The 27,076-nt window shown below is 39.4% G+C and overlaps 1 protein-coding gene across 32 annotated transcripts in view; it reads left to right on the top strand.

Moving 5' to 3' along the window:
- The window catches only part of LOC122787386 (receptor-type tyrosine-protein phosphatase S-like), a 3,272,784-nt gene that overhangs the window by 2,309,829 nt on the left and 935,879 nt on the right, over positions 1 to 27,076 (top strand). For 15 of the 32 annotated variants that reach the window (XM_044054056.1, XM_044054058.1, XM_044054062.1 and 12 more), the window contains one exon: positions 6,463 to 6,480. The exons of the other annotated variants lie outside the window; for them this stretch is intronic. In XM_044054056.1, coding sequence (XP_043909991.1) covers positions 6,463 to 6,480 — 18 coding nt within the window. The remainder of the gene's footprint in view (positions 1 to 6,462; positions 6,481 to 27,076) is intronic. 32 annotated transcript variants of the gene reach the window in all.

Genomic DNA, 27,076 nt, shown 5'->3' with positions numbered 1-27,076 from the left:
ATTCAAACTAGTTTATAGGATGCAGTCAATATTTTAAAGTCATGTCAGACAACATATTTGTGTCATTAAGATTTAAAATATATCAGCTGAAACTTTAACATGTTAATGCGTGGCTTCTATGCTGGCTTGCCTTCTTGTCCTTTGATGAGATTGTAGAATTACATGACCTTGTGGACACTAGACATGCCATTATCCTGGTGTCCCAGATATTGTATTACATAGTAAAGCTCCTTGAAAGATGTCACAGTAAATGTCTGATATGACTGGGCTAACGTAAGATGCCTTAATATCCAAAAGCAACACCTAACTGGAATTGCATTATCATATGTACCAGAAGTGCACATCCACAAATACAGTATGTATGAGTAATCATGCAGTTACCTCATTGCATGATCGGGTGGGGTTTCTCCTCCTTACAGGACATATCTGATTATCCATCTGATTGTAACCCAGAGCTGTTTGGATAGTAGTAGCTTCCAAAACCACTATTCTGACTTGACAGATCAAAATCATAAAAGTAAGCAATTTAAGAAATTCTTTCAAAATCTAGTTTCCTCATTATTGTTGCACTCAGAATTGATTTTGTACAATTTTGTCCCTTTTTGCCAGATGGAAAAGGAATCAATTTGGCTTGTTAAGAATACAAATTTCCTGAATTCTGATCCAGAATATATCAGTTAGCCTTGTCTGATTAACAGTCACTACTCAAGGAAAGAAAGCCTGCCTTTCCAGCATCTAACCAGTTACACCAAGCAAACATCTAAAATCAGGATTCCTAGGTGTGAAACTCCTGACAGTATGATGAAAAATCTCCCATCTGTACCTTATGATCCAATAAAAATATTTTATTAGGTTATTCTACTCTGTGTAGCCCCCTGCTTTATTTTCTGTCATTGTTAGTGTCATTTAGAGAGCGCCTAGTCACTGAAGCACAAATCAGCAGGCAGCTTAACCTACCTTGCGGCAGTCAAACCTGCCAATCACAGCCATGCTTCATCCCTATGTGTATTTTTAATTCTGACTTTTACGCATCTATAAAAATTTTTTTTTTCCTTCCCTAAGTATCCATATACTTCATGACATTTCCTTTATTATAGATTGTATATAGTTAACTGTGGGATGAAGTGCTAGCAGGGAGTTTGTCTCATTAGCTCATTGTGTTACCCTGCTTTGTGCCTCCTGTGGGGCAGTTACTTTTACACATCAGCAGTAAAAGTGAACCCACAGAGCACATAGTTTTTCTGCCTGATTGATTGTGGCTGAACTTGCTTGCAGACCAAAGACATCTCGGAGTTTGTTGCAGTGCTTTGACTGTTTATGGTATCCAAAGCCCTTAACTTGCCAGGCTAACTCATTTCCACTATATGAAGCAATGAGTTCAGGATCCAAAGACAGGAACATCTGTGTCATTGCATTGGACTGTTTTCCTTTCTGTGACCTAAATGTGTGTAGTGCCATGACTAAATGCTTATAACTTTTGTAATGGAAATACAATAACAGTTTGGGCTCTAGCATGTTAGTGTTAATCTGTTGTATTTTCCTTAACTGAAAAAAAAATGTAAAGTGCATGCTTTTAAGTTTTCAGACTTTACTTACAGATGGTGGATTTTTCTGTGTTAACTTTAGAAGTACTACTTACTCTAGTAATTTTAATAGTATAGCTATCACCCTTTCCCCCCCTTTAACACCCTTCCTCTTGTTAGTAAATCTACATGTACTACCCTTTCCTTATGCAAAGAAACTTTTGAGTACATTTTACCTGCTTAATTTGCTGGCACTGTAACTGTCAATTATTCCTGATGGTGACAAGATCTCCTCAGAGTAGTCACATGGAAAGTTTTAGGACTTGAATGTTTAGCTGGCTTCCTTTGATTCATTTTCCCTGACTGGGTGAAAGTTATATCAGTGCTCCTGTATTACATTCTTTGACAGTAGGATTATTTTGTTGGTTTGCTGTGTTTGTTTTTTTCATATCTTCTTCCTCTGTAATGATTTACTAAATTTTATTGTATAGAATGCATTATTTATGGAGGCTTCATAATCTGAGGCTTGGTGGCCATTCAGAGCCATTTAGGGCCTAGTAGATCGTTCCTGGTTATATTTTACATACGGTTTCTATTGTCATATTCTGATTTTAGTGCTAAGATGCAATCATGCTGGAACTTTCAAACTGAACTTCTTGCCCAGCGGATATTGTCTTTTCAAGTCTGATTTCCTATTTTTATGTGATCTGCTTTCTTTCATGCTGAGCTTTATTAGAGGTTACAGTCACACACTTTAATTCATTAAAAGGAGCCTAAGACATTTAAAGCTAGCTATATCTCTTGTTTTTGAATAATTCTGTTTTTGTTTATACTACCCGAAAACAGTTGCAGTTTAATACGTTTTTGACTATATTTTTGGGGTTGGGGTTCTCTCTCCATACTTAGCCTACCATTGTAGTCCCTGCATTTCTTGTTTTTCACAACTGCTGGTTGCCAATTTATAAGTTGTATCTACCAAATAACCCAGTTGTAAATTGTACTTTATATCTACTTTATCTAGTAAGAAAGTGACACTCAATGTCATCATGCTCCGCAAGACTATGTAATTGTGCATCAAGCATGATGTGGAGGGCAGGGTACACTTTGCTGTCCTGCTATGACTTAGTTGTGAGATTTTGTTTGCTTCTTATCATTTCGTCTTCTTGTGGTACTGTTGTCCTGGTATTGTGATGGTGGCAAGTACCATTATATGTGCTCTTCTTATATAAATATCAGAAGACTGCCTTTGGTATAGCTGCCTGCATTATTATATGTTTGGTGTCCACCATGCAGTTATTATGTTGCAGATTCAATCCCAATTCTCTCACCATGGGAACAGAGATGTTCCAGTAATATCACTGTCATAATTATAAACCACTTTTTCCCATTTTTAAAAGGGGTTGGGTATGACATCAACATTAGTCTCCTCTGATAATCCCTTTCAGTCACTGAATCCAGTCTGCTTGCTCCACTTTGTCGAATCTACGCCTTTATTTTTATTCATGATCTCACTGTGCCCTGTATGATAGGTGTTGTGTGTAAAACAAATAATAAGTAAAAACATAAGTGTAGATCAGGTTATTGAATAATCAGTGTGTCCATGATAAAAGCAGCTCATAGCTCATCCTGAGGCTACTTCCTGACCCAGATGGTAGAGTTTCTAGGTGTGATGTAGCTGATTGAGCACTGAGCTGGCCATTCTTAGCTGTACTTCTGATGCACTATGGTTTGCAGATCTTGGGACTAAAGGTTACCTCGCAGCCTTTAATATTCTGTGCCACAAGTCTTCCATTTACTCATCCTTTCCATTGCTAAAGTACTTCAGAGAATAGTTTCAGGTCTGTCTCATCAAAATGACCTTTCCACCCTAACATATTAGTGTTTGTGTGACCATACATACTTTAGAACTTTTCTAGTCTGTGACATTGGCTGTTGTCAGGTTACTACTGTAGAAAACTTTACCTTGCTTTCTGTCACTTCATTTAGCAGAACAAGATAATTAAAACCCAGACCCTTCAGGTAAGACTAAGGTAAAGATTTTAGATATATCAGGTAGAAGTGTAACCAGAAATGGATGTCCTCCATAAAGTGGAATTCTGATCTGCTTCAGTTTGCTGCACTGCTCTCATTCTTTAACCAGGTGTTGTACATGCATCAAAAACAATATGCTTTAGAAACTAGGTGTAAACAATTCTTACTGCTTTGATTGAAGAATCAGTAGTTTGACAGCAGCATTCTCATGTTTTTCCAGACTGGAATTGTGTGTCCTGTCACTAAAAAAAAATGGTGATTGTTGAGTACAGTTATTCCTTTGTCAGTAAATAAATTAGTTGTCCCATAATATTCCAGCATTAAGAACCCATAGTAATTTCTAAAAAAAAAAGCATTATTTCTGTCCCATTTGAATTTGTAGACCAACTTGAAAACATAAGAGAGACTGAACTCTGCAACAGAGGCAGATTTACCATCATTGCTAAACTGTCTTTCGGCTTTTCCCTGTTAGAGGTCGCCACACCGGACCACTGGTCTGCTAATGATTGGCAGTGAATTTTTACAGTGTCGAGTTGCCAGCTCGGCACCCAACCTTCAAAGAAGACACACCCACACATGCTCGCACCTACCTGCATGTCTTCAAATTCACTGTACCGCAGGGAGGACATGCAGACTCCGTACAGTGTGAAACTCTAATGCTTGGCATTACAGACTGACTGAAATCATCCATGATTTACAACACAAGGAAAAAAGATTTATTGAGGATGTTCTGACAACACGGGTACAGCTATGGTGTGTGTGTGTGTGTGTGTGTGTGTGTGTGTGTGTGTGTGTGTGTGTGTGTGTGTGTGTGTGAGTGAATGCATGTATTCTATGTGGGAGAATGAATGGGGGAGCCTGTGCTAACACAGTGTAGCCACTGTTAACTTTCACAGGAAGTCCTGATCTCTACTCATTCTAGTTAATAGCAATTCAGAGACATGCAAATTAACCAATAATGAGGCCTTTCCTTGTTGCAGGTAATATAATTCTGAATCAGAATCACAAAATACCACATTGCGTAAACATGGCCTTTTTACAACAGCCCTTAATGTGAGTCGTGGAGTTTTCTGAAACCATGGGATTCATTTTACAACAGTGCCACATTAATACTCAAAACTATAAATGACAATTGGCAACGCCAACACACTAACTCTAATAAATACATCATTTGTCATACAGAGAAGACTATTAGCTAAAATGAAATACAGCTCAGAGTCGCTATTGAAGAAAGCAAAACTATTGCTACATTGATAAAATGTCACTAACAAAAATGTGTCTTGGTAGCTTCATGGAGAGCAACCAGGATATTGACTGGCAAGCGGGTTGGAGATGAAACCCATTTTAGATCTGCTTATGCTGTTAAAATCTACTCCTTTTCTGGCTCTACTTGGAAATCGACATCATATGCTTACTGTTTGGTTTTAACGTTCTTCTCGGCATCATCTTTTTTTTTCATTCTTGGAATATTAAAATGATTAACATTAGCTCCAGTCTCTATTCTGGGTTAGGCCTAACTAGGTGAAGGGATAGTCCCTTTGTAGTTGAATGTTGTGACTGTTATATTGTCTAGTTGTGGGGTTGATGAAGATACAGATGCAATTTCTTTGACAACCTGTTGGGCAGTCTTCAGTCCCAAGGTAGTGTTAATAATCCATACAGGTTTAAACAAACCAGCGTAAGACAGCCATTCAGGAGCCGCAAGTTCTGTGAGGCAATCCTGTCACCCAGGGTGATTGGCAGCTCTGTGGTGTCAGCATGAATTAAAAGCTCTAAAAATGGTGTGGTAAGTAATTTTTTCATATAACCTAAGCAACCCGCTTTATTAACCTTAACTGGATCCTAACCTTTAACTAGCTGCTAACCTTCTCTCAAAATACCTAACCTTTAACCAGTAACCTAACTACCTAACTTTAGCTAGTTCCTAATAACCCCACTTACCAAATTTTTCTCAGCGTTTTGAAATATTTCAGCAAAACTTCTCAGTTATGATTTTTTTTTTATTTTCTTCTTTTTTTACCTCAATCCTGAAAAACACATAAACCACTGCATGCTGGGAGATAGGGTTTTAGCTGTGGACCTTTGCTTGCAAGGAACTGTCAGTAGAGAAATTCAAAGTATTGGAAATCCTATTGCAGCTGGTTTTATAATTCAGGATTTGGGTAAATATCTGTAACTTTGTAGTGAGATTGTGCTGGTAAAAAAGGACCACATTATCAAAGGAAGATGTTGCTCTGAAAATTTCAGTGTAGTTAGGACTGGGTCTAAGTCAAAACGTGACCGGAGATGCTGAGTTCAAAAACAAACATGAATTGTCATATAGTTAACCAGCCTTTAATGAGGTGTTAGATGTAAGAATAAATTAAAAAAAAAGTTTAACACTAGAACCTTTGCTGTGATTGCTGAGAATTTACAGTTTTATGCTGATGATGTTAAATTTAGTAAATGTCAAGAGTACTGAATTCAGAGAATTATTTTCCACTAGTAAAACTAAAGTAAATGTTCATAGGCTGTATTGAGCATAGAAAAAGAAGTTTAGGTTTCCTGCTGTAAAATAGCTGTTGAAGTACAGGATAAACTTTTGCCAAGATTGTCTGAGCAAGTCCAAGCATTTTAAAACATAACAAGAGGTAAGTCTGATTAGTATTAGGATGGAAAATGTTCCCTTTCCTCTTTTTTTTTTTTTTTTAAACTGTATTTATCTGAGGGTGAGGGATGGCGCATTCCAGCTTTTTCCACCAGTGTCCAAAGAAACATCCCAGACTAAATAGGCTTAATTATCCAAATTATGCAGTATTTGTGGAAAGTAAAGTGCAGTCTTCCTTGTCAGGTCCTTTTCAAACCAGCAATCGTGGAGTTAAATCTCAATGTTCACTCCTGTCACTTCTTCTCTTTGCTCTCATTACAGAAGGTACTCCAATTCGAGGTAAGAAAAAAAATCAAGCACAACAGAAGCTTTTTAACCATTTCCTTTCTTTACCCTTCTAGCTCTTTTACCTGCTGAAGTTCAGATGTGTTCTGTATTGTGATTTTCTTTGTGTGTTGTCTTGGTCTTGTGTTTTTCATTCTTCTGTGCTATTTCTGTTTTTGCCTTGTATTTTTTTTGTTGTTGTTTGTTTTTGTTAAGGGATGAATGGAAAAAGAAAAAGTGCTAAACTGTTTTTAAATTTCAGCATGTGTTGGGACTAGGGTTTGCTGAATTCATGGCTGGAAGTGCTATGAATTGCTATGCTGTTTTCTCCAGGGTCATGGGTAACATAAACATTTATGCTATGTTTTGTACTCAGAGTTGTGTCCCATTTCTACTTTGGGAGAATAATGTGTAAATAACTCCTGTTAACTGTTCAGGTGTGCTTTGAAGGGCTATGGTTTTGCTGTACTGCCACACTGTAACAGTTATGTATTTATTGTCTAGGGTCCTCATAAATTAAATTAAAAAAGCATGCTTTCATATTTCACTTTTGATGCCTTCCACACCTTCTTATGGTAGCTACAGGTTTCATAAATGGTCTTGTAGGAAAATGTTTATAACTTAGGCCATCTACGTCCCATATAGTCTTGTATGCAGAATCTGTCTGTCAGGTTTGAATAAATGAATTTCCCATCACACATATGTGCGTGTTATATTTCACGACGAGGTTACGTGATTACTTGAGGAAAATATGTAAGAATGTGAGAATGTTGTTAGCCTAAGCTAAGTAAATTGCACGTTATGATATCTGGCTAAAAAGCTTTGTTTTTGCCCTTAATGATTCCAAGATAATAATCTCAGTGTATGATGCAATTTAAAATTTATTAGGATATTTATAACATTCCATAGTTCTTTGCTTTTTTAGAGAGAAAAATAGATGCTCTGTTAACAAGATGCAGATGACATAGGCATCAGAACTACTCATCTGGTAAATCTGTCCCAGGCTACATGGCACTCCCCCAACTTCCTGTCTTGCATTGCTTTTCTGACTCTTCAGTTCTTCTTTGGTGCACAATAGTATGCTTGACAAAAATGGGCCCAGGCTACCTTAAAAAAAATGTTGGTGGAAAGATATGACTGAGTGACTGTTTTCTTTTGTTTAGTTCATTTCTTGGGGAACATTATCATGTATTTTTCATCAGAAAACATTTGACTGTCTTTTCTGTGTTATTGAGAATTGTGCTGTCAGTGAGTCACCCTGTCCACTGATAGGCACATTTGCTGTTTGTTTAAGAGAAGGGCATCATAGTACTTGTTATTGCGCCTTCTTTGTTGACATTAACCAAGCAACACACCAAAGGTGTCATACAGTTACCGAATTGTTTTGTGAGCCAGGCATTGTTAAGCTAATGCAAAGCCTTTGATCAGGTTTGATAAATTGCCTCTCTGCTTAAAGCTAATCCTACACTGCTTCCTGCATTAAAGAAGTTAAAAGTTGCTGTTATATGACTTCTGCTGCTTCTCCCATAACAGGCACCCTACTGAAAGTCGGGGATTAGTCCCTACTGTTCTGACTGTAAAGTCCACCTCGCCTTCTTGGCCTTTTGCTTGTATTTCTTCTGCTTCTTATAGGCGAGACACTCCATGATCCTCACCCCATTTGTCCCTTCCTGCTGTAAATTGATGACACTGAATGAACCCATAGTTAAAGCACAGTCCAGACAGTCTTGTATACTCTCTCCCCTCTCTTGTGCAGTCTCTTCACACCCAACAGTCCAGAAGCAGCTTTTCTGCCAATGCTGTAATCCGCAGTTTATTTGGCTGCAATGTCGGCACCTGTAATGGTTCACCCAGTGCCACTACCCAGGCTACAGGCTCCTATGCCTCTACTGTTGATGCTGGCACAGAATGTACTGGCATCATCATTTACAAATCTTTCAATGTCAGGCCTTCTTGTCTGTGCATCCAGTCCTCCACTAGCCCCATTACTACTCACAACACTAAGCTACCTGATGTCCCTGTACCTAGTGCCATATGTTCCGACACTAGTATTGTCAGCATAATCAATTTCAGATTATCCCATGTCCATCTTGTCACCCTGGATTGCATGAGTTCTGGTCTTGCTGACATTGGATGCCAATGCCTGAAGCACTGACTCCCAGATATTTCTTTACTCCAGTTCCTCCTCAGACCTGGTCTCCCTGATGCCAACTCACCAGCAGTACCTTACCCTGTTTTGGGGCAAATAGGCCTATAGCTAAGATTACTACATGTTTACAGCCCAAGACCCAATTATCCATGTTTGCAGGGTTTCTGTAGCTTTGACTGCAAAGGTCTTACTGTAAAAAAGGTACTATCCTTCTTCTGAGCCAGAGCGTTCTCCTAGAAGGCCAACAGAGACCATATCAAAAACTAGATCCTTGGAGTTCCCCCTTGATTCTCCAGTAGTAATTCTCTAAATTTAACTTGAGTATGTCAGTTTTGCAGAATGCCTTCATATCATGCAGCAGAAAGGAAGGAAGGTTGGCTCACTGACCTAACATCTCCCCCAAAACATTTTTCACGAGGGATTCAGTTATCCTACAAGCTTTTTGAAGGATGCTGCTAAAGTAGCATGGCATGGAACAACCCATACACAGTAGATCCTGTATGTAAAAAAAAAAAAAACAAAATGTATATTTTGGCCACATAAGACTGCACAGTCATGACATAGAGGAAAGCCCAGATCCTGTTGCTTCTGCAACAACTATTCATAAAGCTGTCATGCCCAAAACCTCACTCCCTATCTCTCTGTTAGAGAGTCTTGGGAAATGGACAGGTTTGGAAATGCTTGCTTCTTCCACTACAACTTTTCAGGCACTAAACTGCCTAACGCAGCTAGCCTGTTTCCATAAGAAACTTGCCAGCAAAAAGCAGGACGTGCTGGATGAGTTATTGGATGGGGCCACTAAAAGAAGGATTCAAGGCCCAGGCTGCCACCTTTTGTGAATATATGAACAACCTTATAATCATAATCCCTAATATGTATGATGTAGCTGAAAGTATGTTCAGATGTAAGGGTTCAGTATTGCATTACACCAGCACTCCTGGCTCCAGTCAACAGACATCCTAGTGGATATCAACACCCACTTCATTGTTTCCTCCTTTACTGCCCACTCCTGATTGATAGTGATGTAAAAACAAAGCACCAAAGATCTGGAATCATATGGCAAAACTGTTGACAGTTGTAGGTGCCAGACTTGCCCTCATGATGTTCATATAATACAGTGTAGAGGAGCCACTGCAGTGTGTGAGTTCAGCATAGTCTACAGTTACACTGAGAGGATGCTGCTGGGAATGGAACAGTCACCATATTGAATGTGACACTAGATTGTGCGCTCAGAGAAGGGAATTTTTGGCATTTACTGGAGAGCTGCAGGTGTCAGTAGTAGAGCAGAGACAGCAGAGCTCATTAAGCTTTCCCTGAATGCTCCCTTCTGGCTGAAGATCACCAAATATAAGGTGAGTAAAGGTCAGAAAATTCACAGGATTTACAATACAATTTATTGCAATTTCAAGATTCCCATCAATTCTTTTGGTAGGTTATCCACTCTATTAAAAGCAAGCAGAAAAGAAGGCAGTATTAAGCTTCTTGTCAAAAAGTGCCATCCAGGAGGTCCTCCAGATGAAAGAGGTTTAGGATACTATTCCATATTCATTTTGCTGCCAAAGAAGACCAGGGATTTTGTTCTGCTGTAGATCCCAGTGTTGTAAGCTGTTATGAAAGAAGCTAATGTTGTCATAGTGCAGTCAGTCCTACCGTACCTGTCATAGCGTTTGAAAGTGCTCTTTGGACCTTCAGAATACCTACCTTCATATAAAGTCATTAAAAAGTCTATAAGGTTTCTGTGGTTCTGGCTCAGGCCAGTCATTACCACTTTAGGAGTCTTCTGTTCTGTCTAGCCACAGCCCTCAGTGTGTTTACCAAGTGCAAATGTGTAATAGCATCTCATCAGAGATTGTGGGGGAGCCAGTGTCTTCCTGTATCTAGATGACTGGCTTTTTGCTGCCCCGTCAGTGGCAAATCCAATGAAGGGGGGGGTCTATGTTCCATTTTTCTCTTTAGGTATCACAGTGAACTCCTAAGTCCCACTTCCAACCAGTTCACTACATGTAAGAGACCTTGGAACATATGTAGACAACTCCCTCTCCTTTGACCATCATGTTGCAGCAGAGGTAAGGAAATTCTTCTGTCTGGCACAGTGATTACAAAGGATATTTCATTTAGGATCAAAGAAATCCTGATCCCTCTATAGTATGCACTGATCGGGCTTATCTATAATACAGTGCCCCCTTTGGGATATATCTTACTAAACTTATCTGTTAGAGAGACCCCAAAAGTTCCTGACAAAAAAGATCATGGGTCTAAAGGGATCTGATCTATCAAGAAAGGCTGGAGGCCATGTCCCTATATTCATTATCCTGCAGATTCCTTGGGACGAACTGGGCTGGGCCTTGTCTTCTAGGTCATTAGGATCTCACATTCCAAGACCTGTTATTTTTTCACAAGTTAAGTAGTCCTGCGAGCACTAGAAGCAGATATCTGAACCTGCTTCAACAATTAAACAAATGCTCCCCACCAAGACTTCTGTCAGCAACTTAGGCATTATTGCATCCTCATTTCTTATGTTCCCTCACTACAGACTTTATATTAGAGTTACAGTGAATGGTTAGAGTTCGGTGGTCCCATCACTGCAACCTACTCTCCCATTCCATCAAAATTTCCATATCATATACATCATGTATATCGTATGCCATGTATCATATCATATATTTTGTTCACTTTTTTCGTTGGCTAAATTCTACCAAGCCTCTTCCAGCAGGTCCCTTCCAACTCCCAGCAACTCCATCTGTGGACTTCCTGCCCTGTGGTTGGGGGGACAATGGATTGAACAAACTGTCTAAGGTTCCATGTCACGTCAGGAAGCACACAGTCCTATAATAATTCTAGAAGTGACATCTGCATGGCTTACTTTGGTGATATTTAAGCAAAATTTGCCTTGTGTTACTATAACTGTGCATTCCACTACATGGCAGCCACGTAGATATCATCACACAGGGAGAAATGGATAATTATCAGTTTTGTTGCAAAACCATGAAAGTGTGACAATGGGCAACAGATTCAAACTGCTTCTTCATATCAGTTTACATGCTGGGGAAGCCATTTTCAAGACAGACAGACTTGACTATTATTTTCGGCTTTTTTTCCCTCACAAATTGTCTATAGTTTCATTATTGCAAAAAAAAAAAAAAAATCTGTCTGCGAAGTAAGTTTTAACTTGCAGTTTGTGTTCTCTGCAGCACCATATACCTTATTTATTTTCCCTCTTTATCACCTACAGGAGGTCAGGCAAAGGGTGTACTAGTGTTTAAGTGACTGGATGTTCTTTATGTTTTTTCCGATTTCCTGTGGTGATGAGGTTTATTCAGAAATCAGACTTTACAAAGCCACTCTAACATGGCTCCTTTTTGGGCTAAGTAGACATAGGTTTTCACTTTTTGCCCCTTATCTACTGTAGAGGTCTTTAATGATGTGTACTTTCAGTACCTTACTGTCACTCCCATTTGGCAAGTCCCATCCAGAGCTTTACTACCTGAAATTGGTGACATGACTTATCTAGTTTCACTGATTCTTAAGAGATGCACCTTTTCTCAGAGAGTGCTTTCCATTCTCATGTCCTTTCAGTGACTGCCTATTCAAAATGTACAGGACAAATACTTTTCTTTTTGAGCAGAGAATAAGAACATACAATTCTTCTAGGTCATGTCCCCATGGTACTGTCCTCTTGGCAGTAACCGTATTGGACTCCACTCTTCTTCTCTCTTAAGGTCTTTAAAGAATTCTTGAGGGGAAATGTATGACTTAAGCCCTCCAATTCATGACCCCTTTTACATGAGATTTATATTTCATACTTGCAAAGATGACTTTGCTTCCCTTTGAACTGATTGTTCAACATAGTTATATTTCCTGTCCTGGAAGACTTTTTTCTTGACAGCTGTAACCCTTGCAAAGAGAATTTCAGAATTATAGGCTGTTTCTGCCAGCCTTTGTTGCCCTCTATTTCCTTACGAGAAGAAAATAATCCTTAGGATAAACCCATCCTTCATAACACCATGTCTGCTTCATTTTTTCTGCAATAACAGTGTAGTTTGTATGGCAACAGTTTGGTCTTCTCTCAAAACCTTTGCTAATTACTATAAGTTTTGAGTGTATCTGTAGGATTTGGTCCTCTTTAGGGACTTATCTGTGGAATGTTCACATGATAGCAGCCAACAAAAAGGATTTGCTAGAGAATGTGTCCTACAGGATACTAAAGATGGACCCTTTTTACCAGATATGAAAGTTAAGTTCTTACAATAATAAAAGATCTGTAAGAAAGTCCATCTTTGTTATCATGCTCTCCCTTCATCCGTCTTATGTGCTCTGATTGGCAAGTATCTTCTTCTCTGTCCTTTTACTGTTCTCTTTGTTCTTTTCAGCTTAGTGCTGTTATTGAATAAGTGGTGTGTGTAATAATAGTCTTCTATATTATCGAAGATGGACCTTCATCGTAAGTGTATAATGTATTTTGTTTAGCAGGCACAAAGCAAAGTGTATATGCTTTCTTATGTCTAATTAAGTGCAATACTTATTTCATATCTACACGTTTGCAGTGATGTGTTACTTATGATAATGTTTTGCCTGAAAAATCTGGAAAATATCTAAAATAGGTTTTAAGCAATGATGTAATCATGTAGCACGAGAAACAGAAAAATGCAATATGGGCCAGCTTTGAAGAACTGAGAGTGAAGTCATTTGTAACCGTACACTGTAAACAGTTTGATCATCTTCCTTTTAAAGAGCAGTGCACATGTAAGAACTTGGATTCTGTCACTCAGACTAACCAAGAATGTTTATTTGATTATGCCTATTTTGTATTGTAAATGTCAGGGAACGTTAATAAAAACATATATTTAATTAAAAGCTACAGATTTCCCCAAGACTGAGGGTCTTGTCTCTGTCATTTGACCACTGTGCATAACCATTTAAGGAATGTAAGCTTTGCTGCTGTATTGTGACACCTGGCTCTGTGGGAGTGAACTGACAACAGAGCTACAGCAGCTACAGACAAGTGTGCAAAACCAGATGCAATAGGGATATCTGTGATGACTAGTTTAGAGGAACCAGGCTTAAAAATGCAATTTTTGCTGAAGCTTTCCAGAAGAAAAATGGTATTTATTAATTCTTATTCAAGGCAAGAGAATGACAGGATTGATAAAATATGGTGTTTAGGGACTTAACATGAGGTCTATTTCCTGCAGTTAAATTGCTGCATATAAGGCGATGTTGAATAAATATGTATGCAGAAATTCTCTAAGGGATGGGTTTTGACTAGGAAGCTTCTCGGAGCAAGTAGATGCCTGGAGCAGAAGTTAGAAACAGTTGTGTAGTGGCCAGTAAACAGTCAATCATAATTTAGGAACTAACTCTGTCTAGAGAACCGCTTCCAGGTAAAGGTCTGTATATACACTCTGTTAGTTACCAGTTGTAACGGATCTCCGAGTAGTATAAGCAGTTACCTTTCTTAGTGAATAGTGTTGACTAATGTTGAAAGACACAAATGCCACAGAAAGAGAGAGAGAGATAGCTTACAGCTTGGCACTAGATAGCACTGGATGTTCATCAGTGAAGCAATGTCTGTTTCCTGTACAAGATTTCACATAATATGTATAATCATGATCTATTGTTTCACTCTGCCCAAGCATTTTCTGCTGCTGCCCAACATTAAGTAGTGTTTCATCACAGGTACTTCTCTGCAACTAATACATATTGGAATAGTAGGATCCTGCTGGACCCAGAAGTACCTGAGGAGATTATGCAAGCCACATGCATTACAACAACAAAGTTTAGTAACACAAATTTACCATTGTCAGTAGTTCCGGGGTTGTTGGGTTGTTTTTCAGTGTTGTCAAGTGTGCTGCATTAAAAATAGTGCTGCCTATTTGGGACTCAGAAGTTCACATTCATATGTTGTTTGTTTGTAAATTTTAGTTGTTTCAGGTTAGGATATATAATTCAGTTAAATTTATGAAAATCATCTTTTTCACAATGTAAGAGAACAAAAACCAAGGATGCACCAACAAGGCTGCTTTGCTCAGTGGTGAGTTTCTTTTACTGCCTGTTTTTCACAATGTATTTTGTATTACTTTGCATTCTCAGGATATTTTGTAATATCTTATGGATGTGCTTTTTGGGTGCTTTTCTGTTTGCCATTGCATCTTGAAGAACTTTACAATTTGCAAAATCTGTTTACTGCCTAATATGAGGTGAGAGTTCTGATTATAGGCTTTTATGCAGGAGAGTGGCACTTCCATTGATTTTCAAGAGTGCGCTAATGTACAAAAGATGGTGTCAGGAAAACATAGTGATCTCTTGTATTAGTCACGCCCCTTATGTGTTAGGTTCATGTTTTTTTTCTTGTATCCATTGTCCTTTTTCCTTATCCTCTTAAATCTGTCACTAAACTGAGCTTAGTACCTGCTGGGCAGCATGCTCCATAGTTGCACAGTAATCACCTTAGCAGGAAATTTGTGAAAATGTGGTCTTGTATCACATTTTAACTGTTTTATATGTTCTCTGTCCTGCTTTCTGTCTTATTTTTTCTTGAAATACACTCCCTGCAGACATCCACTGAGCACGTGTCCATATGTTTTCCAATCTTCTCCTTTCTTGCACTGCACTTGAGTTTTCTATCTAGCTCTGTACTGTTTATCTCATCTAACTCATAAATGTTTTCTAGTCTTTTCTTTATACTCTGTGGAGCCTTTCCCTCTTACCAGTGATGGGAACAGTCAAAGTGTGATGTGTTGATCCTTTGAATCTATACTACCTGCTCTATACACCCAACATTTTCAAAGCCTTGAGTACCGCTGCATTGTTTAGTGTACATGCAATTGTAATTCTTAGATTTGTTTTTCTGGTTTGGTGATAGTTAGGAAACATTTTAAGGAACCATGTAATTAAATTAACCAAATTGTATCACTTTGCACTATTTTTGTTTTGAGTCTTAGCTACCACTTGCACATTTGCGTAGCAAACCTTTATCAGTTCTGTGTGCAGTATTCACTTCCTTCATTAATCACTTCAGCTGTTTTAATATTACCTTCAGTAAACTTTGTTGTACTGTTTCTTTGGTGACCCCACTGCAGTAGGCAACATTTGGAATGTCTTGTACTAGAACAGTGTCCTATTTAAAGATGCTTGCATTGTCTGTTTCCTGTGCTCCAGAGAACATGTCACACTTCATTTTAAGAGGGCACATCCAGCCCAACACTTTCTTATTCTTCTCTGCTGACTACAATCCAATTCCCAGTCATAATCTTCATACTGAAGTTCTCATTTTTGACACTGCAAAAAACTTAAATTACCTAAATGTTCTTGTGGTTGTCAATCACCAGTCAAGGTTCATACCAGCCAAATACCTAAGAGAAGAACATAACATAAGGTGAAGGAGTGTCAAAGTCCCATTGATTTTGCAACTGCCAAGAGAAGATGCCATGAGGAGCAAGAGTAATTGAAATGACTGAAAAATTTGCAGTCTTCAGTCAGTTTGCTGAAATATGTGTTTGTAGAAAGTATTTCTGCAGAGGTTAAGATACCTACTTAACCCAAAGCTGAAGTTACCTTGGAGGTGGTAAGTGCAGCTCCATGCATGAGGAGCCTGTGCCACCCTTGGAAAAACACTGGGTCACACTGAGTACCATTTCAGACACCTTTTTGGCCAAAATCATTCAATCATTTGTTCTTCAAAATCACTAGAGAGCCCAAGAAGTGCAGGGCCTACTCAGTCGCTCATAGGATGGTAGAGAATTATAAGGTAGCTGGTACATAGTTGACCAAGACTGTCCCTTGCCTGATTTGAGGCTTGATTCTGAGTTAAAGGATAAGGTAAAGGAGCATGAAACCTGACATAAGCCAAAGTCTTCTTTACTTGTGGTTGTCAGTCAGAGCAGTCTTTGTCCCTCTGCAGCCTTTCAAGTTCTCTTTCAACTACTGAGGGATGAAATGTCAACTTAGAAGGAAGCAGCTGAAATACTCCCTTCACATCCACTTTTATACTTCTGGAGTTTGCATACCAGTCTTACGACTTATCAGCATGTGGCTAACTGGCCTCTACTTGAATTCTCCAGAAAAAGTCTTAATTGAACTCCAGCCCAGGAAAACATTTCTTCCTTCCCCCCTCCCTCCTGAGTTGTTACCTCTATAGTGAAAGTTGAGAGAATATCTGTTTTCCCTCTTAGATCAGCTGGGTTTGTGGTTTATCCAGAGGGTATTGTGCATTTGATCAGTCCCCCTCTGTTGGAACTAGCATGAAGAAGATGCCTCTTTTATTTGAATCTGATGGAGAACTGGATTCAGTGGAGGCTGAGGTTCCTGCCTCAGAGAGACGAGGGTCATGTGACATCACATCCTTATAACTGCCCTCTGTGTAACTCTTTCTTTAATGACATGTTTGAGTTGATTAATTTTTTTATAGTCTGTATCTCCTCTGCCATCTCCCAAAAAGAGGCTTAATTAGTATTTAAGTCAGAAGGATGAGTAACCTTGGGTCACTCTAACTGTGGAACCCTTTCAAATGAATGTTGTTGCTGTGGCTTAGAAGTACTGTAATTCTGACCCTCCTGTTCCTAAGAAGACCAAAGTCATATGTATGCCGCCTGAATCGGTAGACTGGCATCCTTACTAAGAATTCCGGAGAAGATATATTCCTGTTTAATTCCTTTGGTCTAGAATTGGGTCCCGCAGGATATGTAGTTTTTAATTAAGTTTTATTATTAACTGAGTAAGTGGAGTGGTCCCAAGACCCTTTTAAGTTATGAGTCAGCAATGGAGCTCATATAGTTAGTTATAACAGTCGAACTCGAGTAAGAATTATTTATTTATTTATTTATTTGTCTTTGTTTACCAGGAAAGTCTGACTGGGTAATGCCCATTTTCAGCAGAGGCCTGGGGAGAAAAGCTCCATTTACTTGCATTGCATTATACTAAGTTCTAGTCAGACACAGAGTAGTTACTTTTCTATTTGCATCTTATACACAAACAGTACTTGCATTTCTGTTTACATTTATATGCAAACAATAGATCTGAAGTAGGAGAATTAATTTGTCTGCAACCTGTGGGTATGGATCCGATATCGGATCCGAACCGGCATGGTTTATCCAGATATGGATCCGAGCTCCTAGCTCCTCCCCTCACCCATAATGCCCTGCTCTCCCTACATGACCCCAGATCTAGTTTGCCGCGTTCATGGTGACAGCTGGATTTTGAGCTCCTGTCAGCTAAGTGCTAATTTTGGTGTTTTACTAGGGAATTTCTGTCAGAAAATACTTTTTTGTGTGAATGTTTTAGGTTTTCCCTCTTTTAAGCTAATTTTTTGTTGATTTGGTTAACTTTATAGTACCCTCCCTTCGCTGGTACGTAGCTTGTGTGCGTGTGGATTCTTTGGGGCCTTCTGTGGGAGTGGTTAACTTAACTTTCTTTTTGTTAAAAAAAAAAAAAAAGTTAGTAGATCTGTAAAAATGTCTGAGGCCCCAAAGGCAATCTTTTCAAAATGCTCCGAGTGTGGCCATAAGCTATCCCCTGCTGATGGCCACACTCAGTGCGTTCGATGCCTTGGGGTTGAACACCTCACCTCTGGGTGTTCAATCTGTGCAGGGTTCAACCCCAGGGCATTGAAGAAGCGGAGGTCGAAGCTGGTCTTGGCGGGACTCTTGCCCCCGGACTCGGCTTCGGCCTCCGCCCCGTTGGAAGTTACCGCTCCGGCGGTTCCTGCCTTACCTGCTCCCCCTCCTCCTCCCGGGATTCAAACTCCCTCTATGGGTTCGGAGGAGAGGGAAGCCCGGAAGTAGGACCGGAGAGAGAAGCACCACAAGCAGCGGGCCGAGACCTCTGTCTCGGCCCCGCCGGCTAAGCGGGCTTCTCCTCCGGCCTCTCTGGCTGCTGGCTCTCCTCCTCCTCGGCTCCAGTCCCCATCCTTTTCACCGGGGCCTGAGGAGGAGGAGACCCGACCTCCTTCAAGGCTATCGAGGCTGTTAGGGTCATTCCATTAAGAGCTCTCTTCCAAGATAAGTACATCTATGCAGCTCCTGAAACAAGCCCAGGCTGTACTTCTCAAGTGGCCTTATAGCGTGTTGCTTCTTTGGAAAGAAAGTTTTATTCTCATTTCCTTCTTATTTTGAAAGGACTGAGGAGGTTATAGTTCATCTTGGGTCTCACCAACTTTAACAGGCATATCTAATATATATGAGACTGTGGATGGTGACTGTCTATGGCATTATACCTGTTCTGCAGATGTGTGGAAGGTGTGTATGAATAAGGCAGATATGTTCTGACAGGCCAATATCTGGAATTTCAAGAACAGATTCCTTTCATTCTTTGTCTGGATCAGTACCATTTTCAATCCAAGGTGTTGCCATTTAGTTTGTCGTATGTGTCCCAAGTGTTTACTTTGGTTCTAGCCATGGTGGGAGAGGTCTTGTAGAAGGATCTCCTAATGTTCTGCTACTTGGAAAACTGGCTTCTTGGGTACCTTGTTGAGAAACGTTTTGTTACTATCCCTTTCGTAGGTCTTGCCAAGGTTGTGGGCCCTTACGAAGGTCAGCATAAATAGAGAGAATTCATTAGTCCTAGCAGAAGAGTCTCTTTCTTGGAAGTAGATTTGGACATTCTGCATACTATTGTACTAACAAGGAGGGCCCCGAGAAACAATGGCACTGGCATTCTGCGTGAGGGAATGGAAGCAAGTAAAAATGAAAACTTCTGCACTTTGGCTTTTTGGCAACTGTCACATTTACTGTCCTGCTTGTCAGCCTCTGCATGAGGATGTTTCAGTGGATGCTAAGTTGCAAATGATTGCAGAATCATTGTGACTTTGTGGGTCTGCTTTTGGTGTCAGACTTTGTTGCTTGACTCTGGATTGGTGAATCAGTCCCTTAATTTCCATTGTGACTTTACTGTTCTTGCTACCAAACCAGTTACTGAAAACAGATGTTTAGTTACAAGTTGTAGCACACCCTTGTGGACTTCCTAGTGTGGCGAAGTGGGACCATCAAGATAAGTTTTTATTAGTACATTTTTTTTCATTTAGAGTTGGTGCTGCTTGCCTTTTAAGCTTGGTAAAGTGAACTAAGACTTGGGCCATGTTGCCTGTTTGTGACAAGTTTTTGTGTCCCTGTGTATAGAGGCAGTGCAGGTCTGATTGTGAACTGTCAACAGAATCACCCACGTTCTTCAGCCATTCATATTCTTTGAAAGTAAATACAGTGACAGACTTTCTTAAAGTTAGTCTTTTTCATCTTCTAGGGCTGAAAAAAGGAAGTTTGTTTAGTGAATATTATAGGATGGTGAACCTTTGAGATTCAAGTTAACTGTTAAGTGAAATGTAGTTCTTCACTAGTTTGCTGGGTTTAGCAGTCAAAGGAGGTGCTGGCAGTGAGCACCTCTCTCTTACTTTTTGAGAAAGATTCCTGTATACTTTTATTATTTTCCTTCTGATTCTGCTCCTCTTGGGAAAATTCAGTGATTAAAGACAAAAATTCAGTCTGACCCTTTGTGGCCAAGAAGGGTGTGGTTTTAGTGTGTCAGGTACTGAAGGTCAAACAGTCACATCCGTTGTGCTATTAACAAAACCCTTTATAACGACATAGCTAACTAGGACACCTCCTCTATGTCCCCCTCGGTCCACATTTCCTACCGAATTAGTGTGGAGTCCCTATGTTGTAAGCCAGACATCATTCTCTGAGGAGATTTCAACTATCCCACCATAAACTGGGATACCTACACTTTTGCAAACATGTACTCCCTTGACCAGTTAGTCTGCACCCCAGCCTGGGATAATAAAATCCTGGACTTGGGCTTAACAATGTGGGCAATGTTGCTCCCTACTAATTATAACTTCCTCCCTTATCAAATCAGACATGGCAATCACATTCACCATAAAACTGAAGCCTGAAGCATCTTCCAGTACAGTGGTATTCAGAGGTTATGCAAAGGCTTATCTACCAAAACTAAGTGATGACCGGGCTAAATTCAAAAGTCGCTTCCATCTTGATGATGACACTGCTTATGCAGAGCTTTTCATTGCTAAGTGCTACATACATTTTTATAGCTGCATAGACACATCTATTCCCTTCACAACGCTAAATTCAAAATTAAGCTCCTGTGGTGGAACTCAAATGTAAGCAGGCTCTATAATGAACTAAAACAAACTAACTGCATACAAAAATAAATCTTAACTCTCCTAACTCTCAAGATACCAAAAACATTGCTACTAAACAAAACAAGGAACTTCGGATCTTGATCAAATTACCCAAAGCCAGAATATGAGGTAAAAGCAGTCACCCATGTGAGGGATAACCGCAAAGCCTTTTTTAATTATGTTAAAAGTATCAGAAGTAATGCGAAGCACTGTGCAGAGCTAATAGTAAATTATATCTTGTATTTGAACCCAGAGGACATTGCCAGTCTAGCAGGTAAATTTAGCTTAAACTTCACCCTCCTGTCAATTGAGGTATTCTCAGATCATATACCCACACCTACACAACTGTCAAATTACCCAAATATGACATCCCTACTCTGGGCTGGTAATCAAAGAGCTTAAATGTTCAATGCTGACACTGGAGAGGGACGTTCACTTGGAATACAAATAGATAGACTCAAGTATTTCCAGATGCAGACATCTCTGCATCAAGCACAATTTCCCTTAAGCGCACACAGGGAACACACACAGCCCAGGGTCTGCGTTTCCCTATCTGTCTTCCTCCAGCTCTCCAGTAGGACTCCCCACTGGCAAAGCTGTAGTGTTAAGTCCTCAGCCAAGACCTCCAGCATCCTGTCTTTGAAACCGGTGCTTCATGTCCCTGCTCCAAGTAGCTGACTCGCACACATTTTTGAGATTTAATTTTCACACACACACACACACACCTGGGAAAGGTTGGCACAGATTACCTGCTCTACCAACTATGCCTAGACTATAAGGTAGATTCACTGCCACCAGTCACTTACTATAAGGCTCTTAAAAGGGTATCCAATTATACTGAGTAAAATTAATATTAATACAAATGGTAATGTTGATCAAATAGCAAGGCTTTCAGGAGTGGCCAGAGTTATCACCAAATAAATATATGCGAATACTGTCAAAACTTAAATATTTTTTAAAAGGATCAGCCACAATGAGAAGTTTAAATATATTTAATTAATAAAAGAACATGAAAATACTAAATATTTACAGTAAATACCAGTGTTTCAGCCACAGGAAATATTAAAATAACACAGATGGGACTGCTGCATATCCACAAGTCAAGCTCCACTCGAGTAACCTTCACGCAAAACCTCAACCTGGTCTTTGACATCAATATAACTTGTTGGTGAGACAGATGTGTGTCCCAGAGACTCCCCCATCTGTGGAATAGACTCCCTGTCCATGTCAAGCAGGGTACCTCATTATCCCTTTTAAAGTGCAACCTGGATAACTGGATGGGAAACAGAAAATGCACCCCTGGGATTCCACCTCTGTCCCTGCTGGACAGGGGCTTTCGGTGCTGACTTGTTTAAACATGAGCTAAATTCTTGACCAGGCTTATAAGGGCCTCAGGGCTAATAGCCTAGTAGCTTCCTATGATGGCAGATGGATAGAGTCACACAGATACAGAAGAACAGCACTTAACTAATCTCACTATATTTTCCTGACTAATCTAAAGAGTTACCATTCCCTAGTTCACTTACTAGAGTAAGGCAAGATGAAGTAGGTGAGGGATCCTTCTATGTCAGGTTCCAAGAAACGGACTGCTCCTGAGACTTCTGTCTCACCTAATATTAAAGAATTATTTCTGTACAGAATATCACATACATCTGGTTATCTGACTTCTGTTTCCTGTGCAACTCCCCATTGCTAGAAACTGTCAGGATTTATCACATAAGTATTATTAATACACACACACAGAACCTTGCTAAGATCTGCTGCAGCTCCTGGAAATCATAAAACCATAAAACACCTCCACTCTTCCTACAGGAGCTAATATACCATTCCATACACTTACAAACATAACGTCTCTGGCTTCATTCAAAACTGTAAGATAACATCTTTATGGCCTAGGCCCAATAATTTAATTTTCTTACTATTTCTGAGTCAGGTGGGTTGAGGTTAACTTCTTCTCTTCCAGTATCCTCTGTTACAGTATCTACAGTTAAACAGTTGCAATAATGCATATACATTACATTTCTTTGCTGCCCAGTAGGGCGCACTGTTGATAAATTTTTAACACAAGCAGCTTTACACATACATTTCCAACACAAGCATTTGTACAAATCATTTGATATTCAAATAACACATAATTCTTTATTAAATTCCACCCAGCTGTGCTGACATATGTTACACATCCACTGCCCTACTTCTCCCGGCATAGCTGGCAGCACCTCCCATTGTCACACCATGAACAAGTTCTGAAGTCTCTGTCTTAAGGCCAAGAACACAATGTATATGAGGCCAGATTGCATACTAAGCTGCCTGTTAATAAGCCTGAAACATGATTTTCCTGATCCTCTACAGGGAGCTATTCAATATAAACCTCAAAAGTGGCTTTGTGCTGTATGAATGGAGGACAACAGCAGTCATTCCCTTGCACAAAAGTGGGGCTTTAACAGACCCAGGTAATTATATAGACCTATGAGCCTGACCACTCATCTGTAGGGCTATGGAAAGGATCATTATGGAATTAATGAGTAAGGATATAGATAACCTACAGACTCTCAAACCAACTCAGTTTAGATTTATCAAAGCCTAAGTCCTGCCTAGTTAACCTGGTCAACTTCTTTGGACCAGGGTAAAACAGTGTACACCACATACCTAAACCTTACAATACCATCTAGAACTTTGGTGTCATAGTTAAAACACTCCCAGCTAAATGGCAATCCCTATGTAACTTCTTGGATAGCAAAATGGCTCACAAGTAGAACCCAGGATGTTATGATGGGCAGCTGTCTCTTCCAAAAGACTTGTCATTACGTCAGGGTTTAATCATTGGACCGCTCCTTTTTGGCATTTACTTCTAAGAAGTCAAGTCTAATATTAAAGGTTTGTGGCTGACCAAGTTTGCAGATGACTGCAAACTTGGTGCCATCATAAACGGCCCAGAGGACACCAAAAGGACCTGTCCTGAACAAATATTTGGGGTCAAAACCAAAGAGTAAAACTAAATTCTCATAAGTATGATGTAAATCAGTGAGCAAAAAGCTGCTTAAACCCAAAAACTGAATAAAAAATAAAAAACAATAAAGAGAAAATCCACTTTTAATGTCACAAACTTCAGTAAGCACTTTTGTCTTGAACAACGACTTCTTCAGACTCAAGTAATACAAAAATACATAAACATTTATATGGTTGTAACAAATCACATGACAAGGTAATCAATGTTTTAACTCAGAAGTGTTTCACTTACTCACTCCAATGGAACTCAGGAAGTTTGCACTGTTAACATCGAATGGGCGGAGCCTAAGCCTTTTCACAGAATCACATTTCAAAGAAATCTTCATATCTCTGAAACCATAGGGATTATGAAAGAAGTATAAATGGCAAACCCTTCAGCATTAACTATTTTTATAGTGGTAGTATCCTTTAGTTTCTACGTCTTAAAGTGAATTTTATAAGTCACAGTAAACACAGTAACTATTATGTTTGTAATATTTTGTAAACAACTTACAATATCTCAGCAGCCACTCAAGTTACACATGTACTGCTAGCAGCATGTTATTCATTTAGCTGAGAGCTTTCATATGAGGCTAAGTGATTCAGTCTGTGTTACTTGGTTGTTGAGATATTTAGAAAAATGTGAAAATGATATGTATATAAATGAATATAATAAAAACAGTTAATATTTCATTATCTGCACTAGACAGAAGTTAAATATTAATGGAGTTGAGTTTGCCACTGTGTAAGTTTTAAGATGACATCTTTTAAAACCTTGTACATAGCATAGTTTTGGAATTACTGATGCAAATACGAACAAGCAATATTTGACACCTTGAGGCATCAGTAGGAGTTTACGGCAGATGCACCCGGAAGAGTCACTCGGATGAAATGAGTTAATTGTATCCTTTGGCAAGGATGACACCCCTTGTAACTATCACATTGACAACACACCACTGAAACTGGACCAGTAGTTAGGGATCAGGGACCCTGTGTCAACAGTGAGCTGTCCTTTGAACATCATGTATCCACTGTTGTAAGGAAGCCACGTTTCATCACAGAATTTGTATCTAAAGGTATTCCATTCAGATCCAGGTATGTAGTCATTCCATTGCACTAATTAGTCATTAGACTGATCAATTAGTGTAGCGCCCCTTTTGGTATGTACATGTCTAAACACTTGCCACATCTGAAATGACAACAATACTTTCTCATTAAAAAAAAATCAAGAGGCTAAATCGTATAAACTGTGCAGACCATCTGAAAGCCTTGTCCCTCTTCTCAGCATCATTCATGCTACAGAGAGAAACCATATGGAGTTTCAACAGACCTATTACACATTTGAAAATCTGGTGGTAGCCTAAGCACCTGCTCAAGGGGTGTCAGTCGCTTTTGCAAAATCAATAGAACACGGAAGAGGGGTGGGTTTGTATTCTAGAGAATACCAGTTATATTAAACTGTCTTTCACTCCACATAAAACAAAGTACATCACTTTTCAAATGTAGTTTGGATGAATGGATGGGTAACCTTACATTCACATCTGGTTTAGCACCTCTGCCTCTCTTAGATAGAGGAAACATAAATGTAGCAACAAATTCTTGTTCAGCCCGTCTATGGCTTATTTATATGCAAAGTGTACGGGCTAAAAACTACCATGGGAATGTAAAGTTAGGCTTCTTAAGATCCTCACAGATGAGTAGCATAGTAAATACCTTTGAAACTATGGTTAATCATTGGTTACAGTTCCTTCCAAATGTAATTTTCACAGCTGTCCTTTAATCAATGCTTTTATCTTTTTGTTTGAGATTCTTTATAAATTTGATATGTGTAATCACTTTCTTGAAGGTAACAAAAATAGGTATGTAAAATCAACACACACACACCTGCGCGCACACATTATATTTTTTTGCAGAAAAGCTAACTGTTAATGCTTCTACACCTCACATTAATTTCTGTAACTCCAAGGCTGCATTCCTGACCATGCCTCTTTCCTGAGAACGTGTAATGTTAGAGTCAATATCACTTGCAAAGTGCAAGTCTTCAATTTTGCTGTTGCATCCAAATGAGAGTTACCAGTTTGAGAGTCCTGGATAAAACCTTAATCATCTTAGGTTTACCTGAGAAGAATTTGTGAGTTCAGAAAGACATTTAATTTCCTTTGCAGCTAGTATGGAGTGTGTAAATGTAATTTAGCAAACCTTATCCAAACAGACCTCTAGCTGTACAAATTTTGTCACTTGTCAGCTAGCCTCCATCTTGGCCACCAGGGATGTGGCTTCTTTCATTGTCTGTTTCAAGAATGTGCTCCTTGAAGACCTATTTTGTGTCTTTTAGTTAGCCATTTCCATTCATCATGCACTGCTACTTTTGACAATGTTTCCAGGAAATAGGTTGTGATGCCCCCACTCTGGGCAGTAATCAAAGAGCCTGAATCCTCACCACTGGCACTGGAGAGGGACATTCACCTGGAACAAAAATGGATACACCCAGTATTTCCAGATGCAGATTTCTGCATCAAGTACAATTTCCCTTAAGAACATACAGGGAACACAAACTATCTGGGGTCTAGATTTCTCTGTCTCCCTTCAGTCCCCAGTAAGACTCCCTACTGCCACAGCTATAGATTTGAGACCTCAGCTGAGCCAAGTTCTCCGGCACCATCTCTGTGAAACTAGTGCTTCGTGTCCCTACTGTATGCAGCTCACACACACACTCTTTGAGATTTGATTTTCACACACACCTGAGAAAGGCTGGCACTGATTTACTAGCTATGTCCCCTTCTGCCCAGATTGTAATGCAGTTACACCACCACCAGACACTCCAAAACCAGCTGCCCTAAGGCTCTTGCAAGGGTACCCAATTATACTGAGTGAAATTAATATTAATACAAAGGGTAGCTTGACCAACAGCAAGGCTTTCAGGAGTGGCCAGAGTTGTCACCAAATATATATAAGTACTCTTAGAGGTTAAAATATTCTCTAAAACACCAGCCACAATGAAAACTTTCAATATATTTAATAATAAGAAAAGAATGTCAAAATACTTAATATCTATTTACAGTAAACACGAGTTTCAGTCACAGGAAATATTAAAATAAGACAGATGATAGATTCACACAGATACAGAAAAACAGTACTTAAGTAATCTCACTATATTTTCCTGACTGATCTAAAGAATTACTATTCACTGGTTACTTACCAGAGCAGGACAAGATGAAGTAGGTGAGGGATCCTTCCTTTTCAGGTTCCAAAAACAGAGTGCCATGAGACTTCAGTCTCAGCTAGAATTAAACATCATTCTTGTCCTAGGTTACAGAATGACATCACATACATCTGGTCATATGACTCTG

The sequence above is a fragment of the Protopterus annectens genome, chromosome 13.part0, assembly GCF_019279795.1.
Source record: "Protopterus annectens isolate FY-2018-M chromosome 13.part0, PAN1.0, whole genome shotgun sequence".
NCBI lineage: Eukaryota > Metazoa > Chordata > Ceratodontiformes > Protopteridae > Protopterus > Protopterus annectens.
This window is presented reverse-complemented; position numbering and strand designations above follow the sequence as displayed.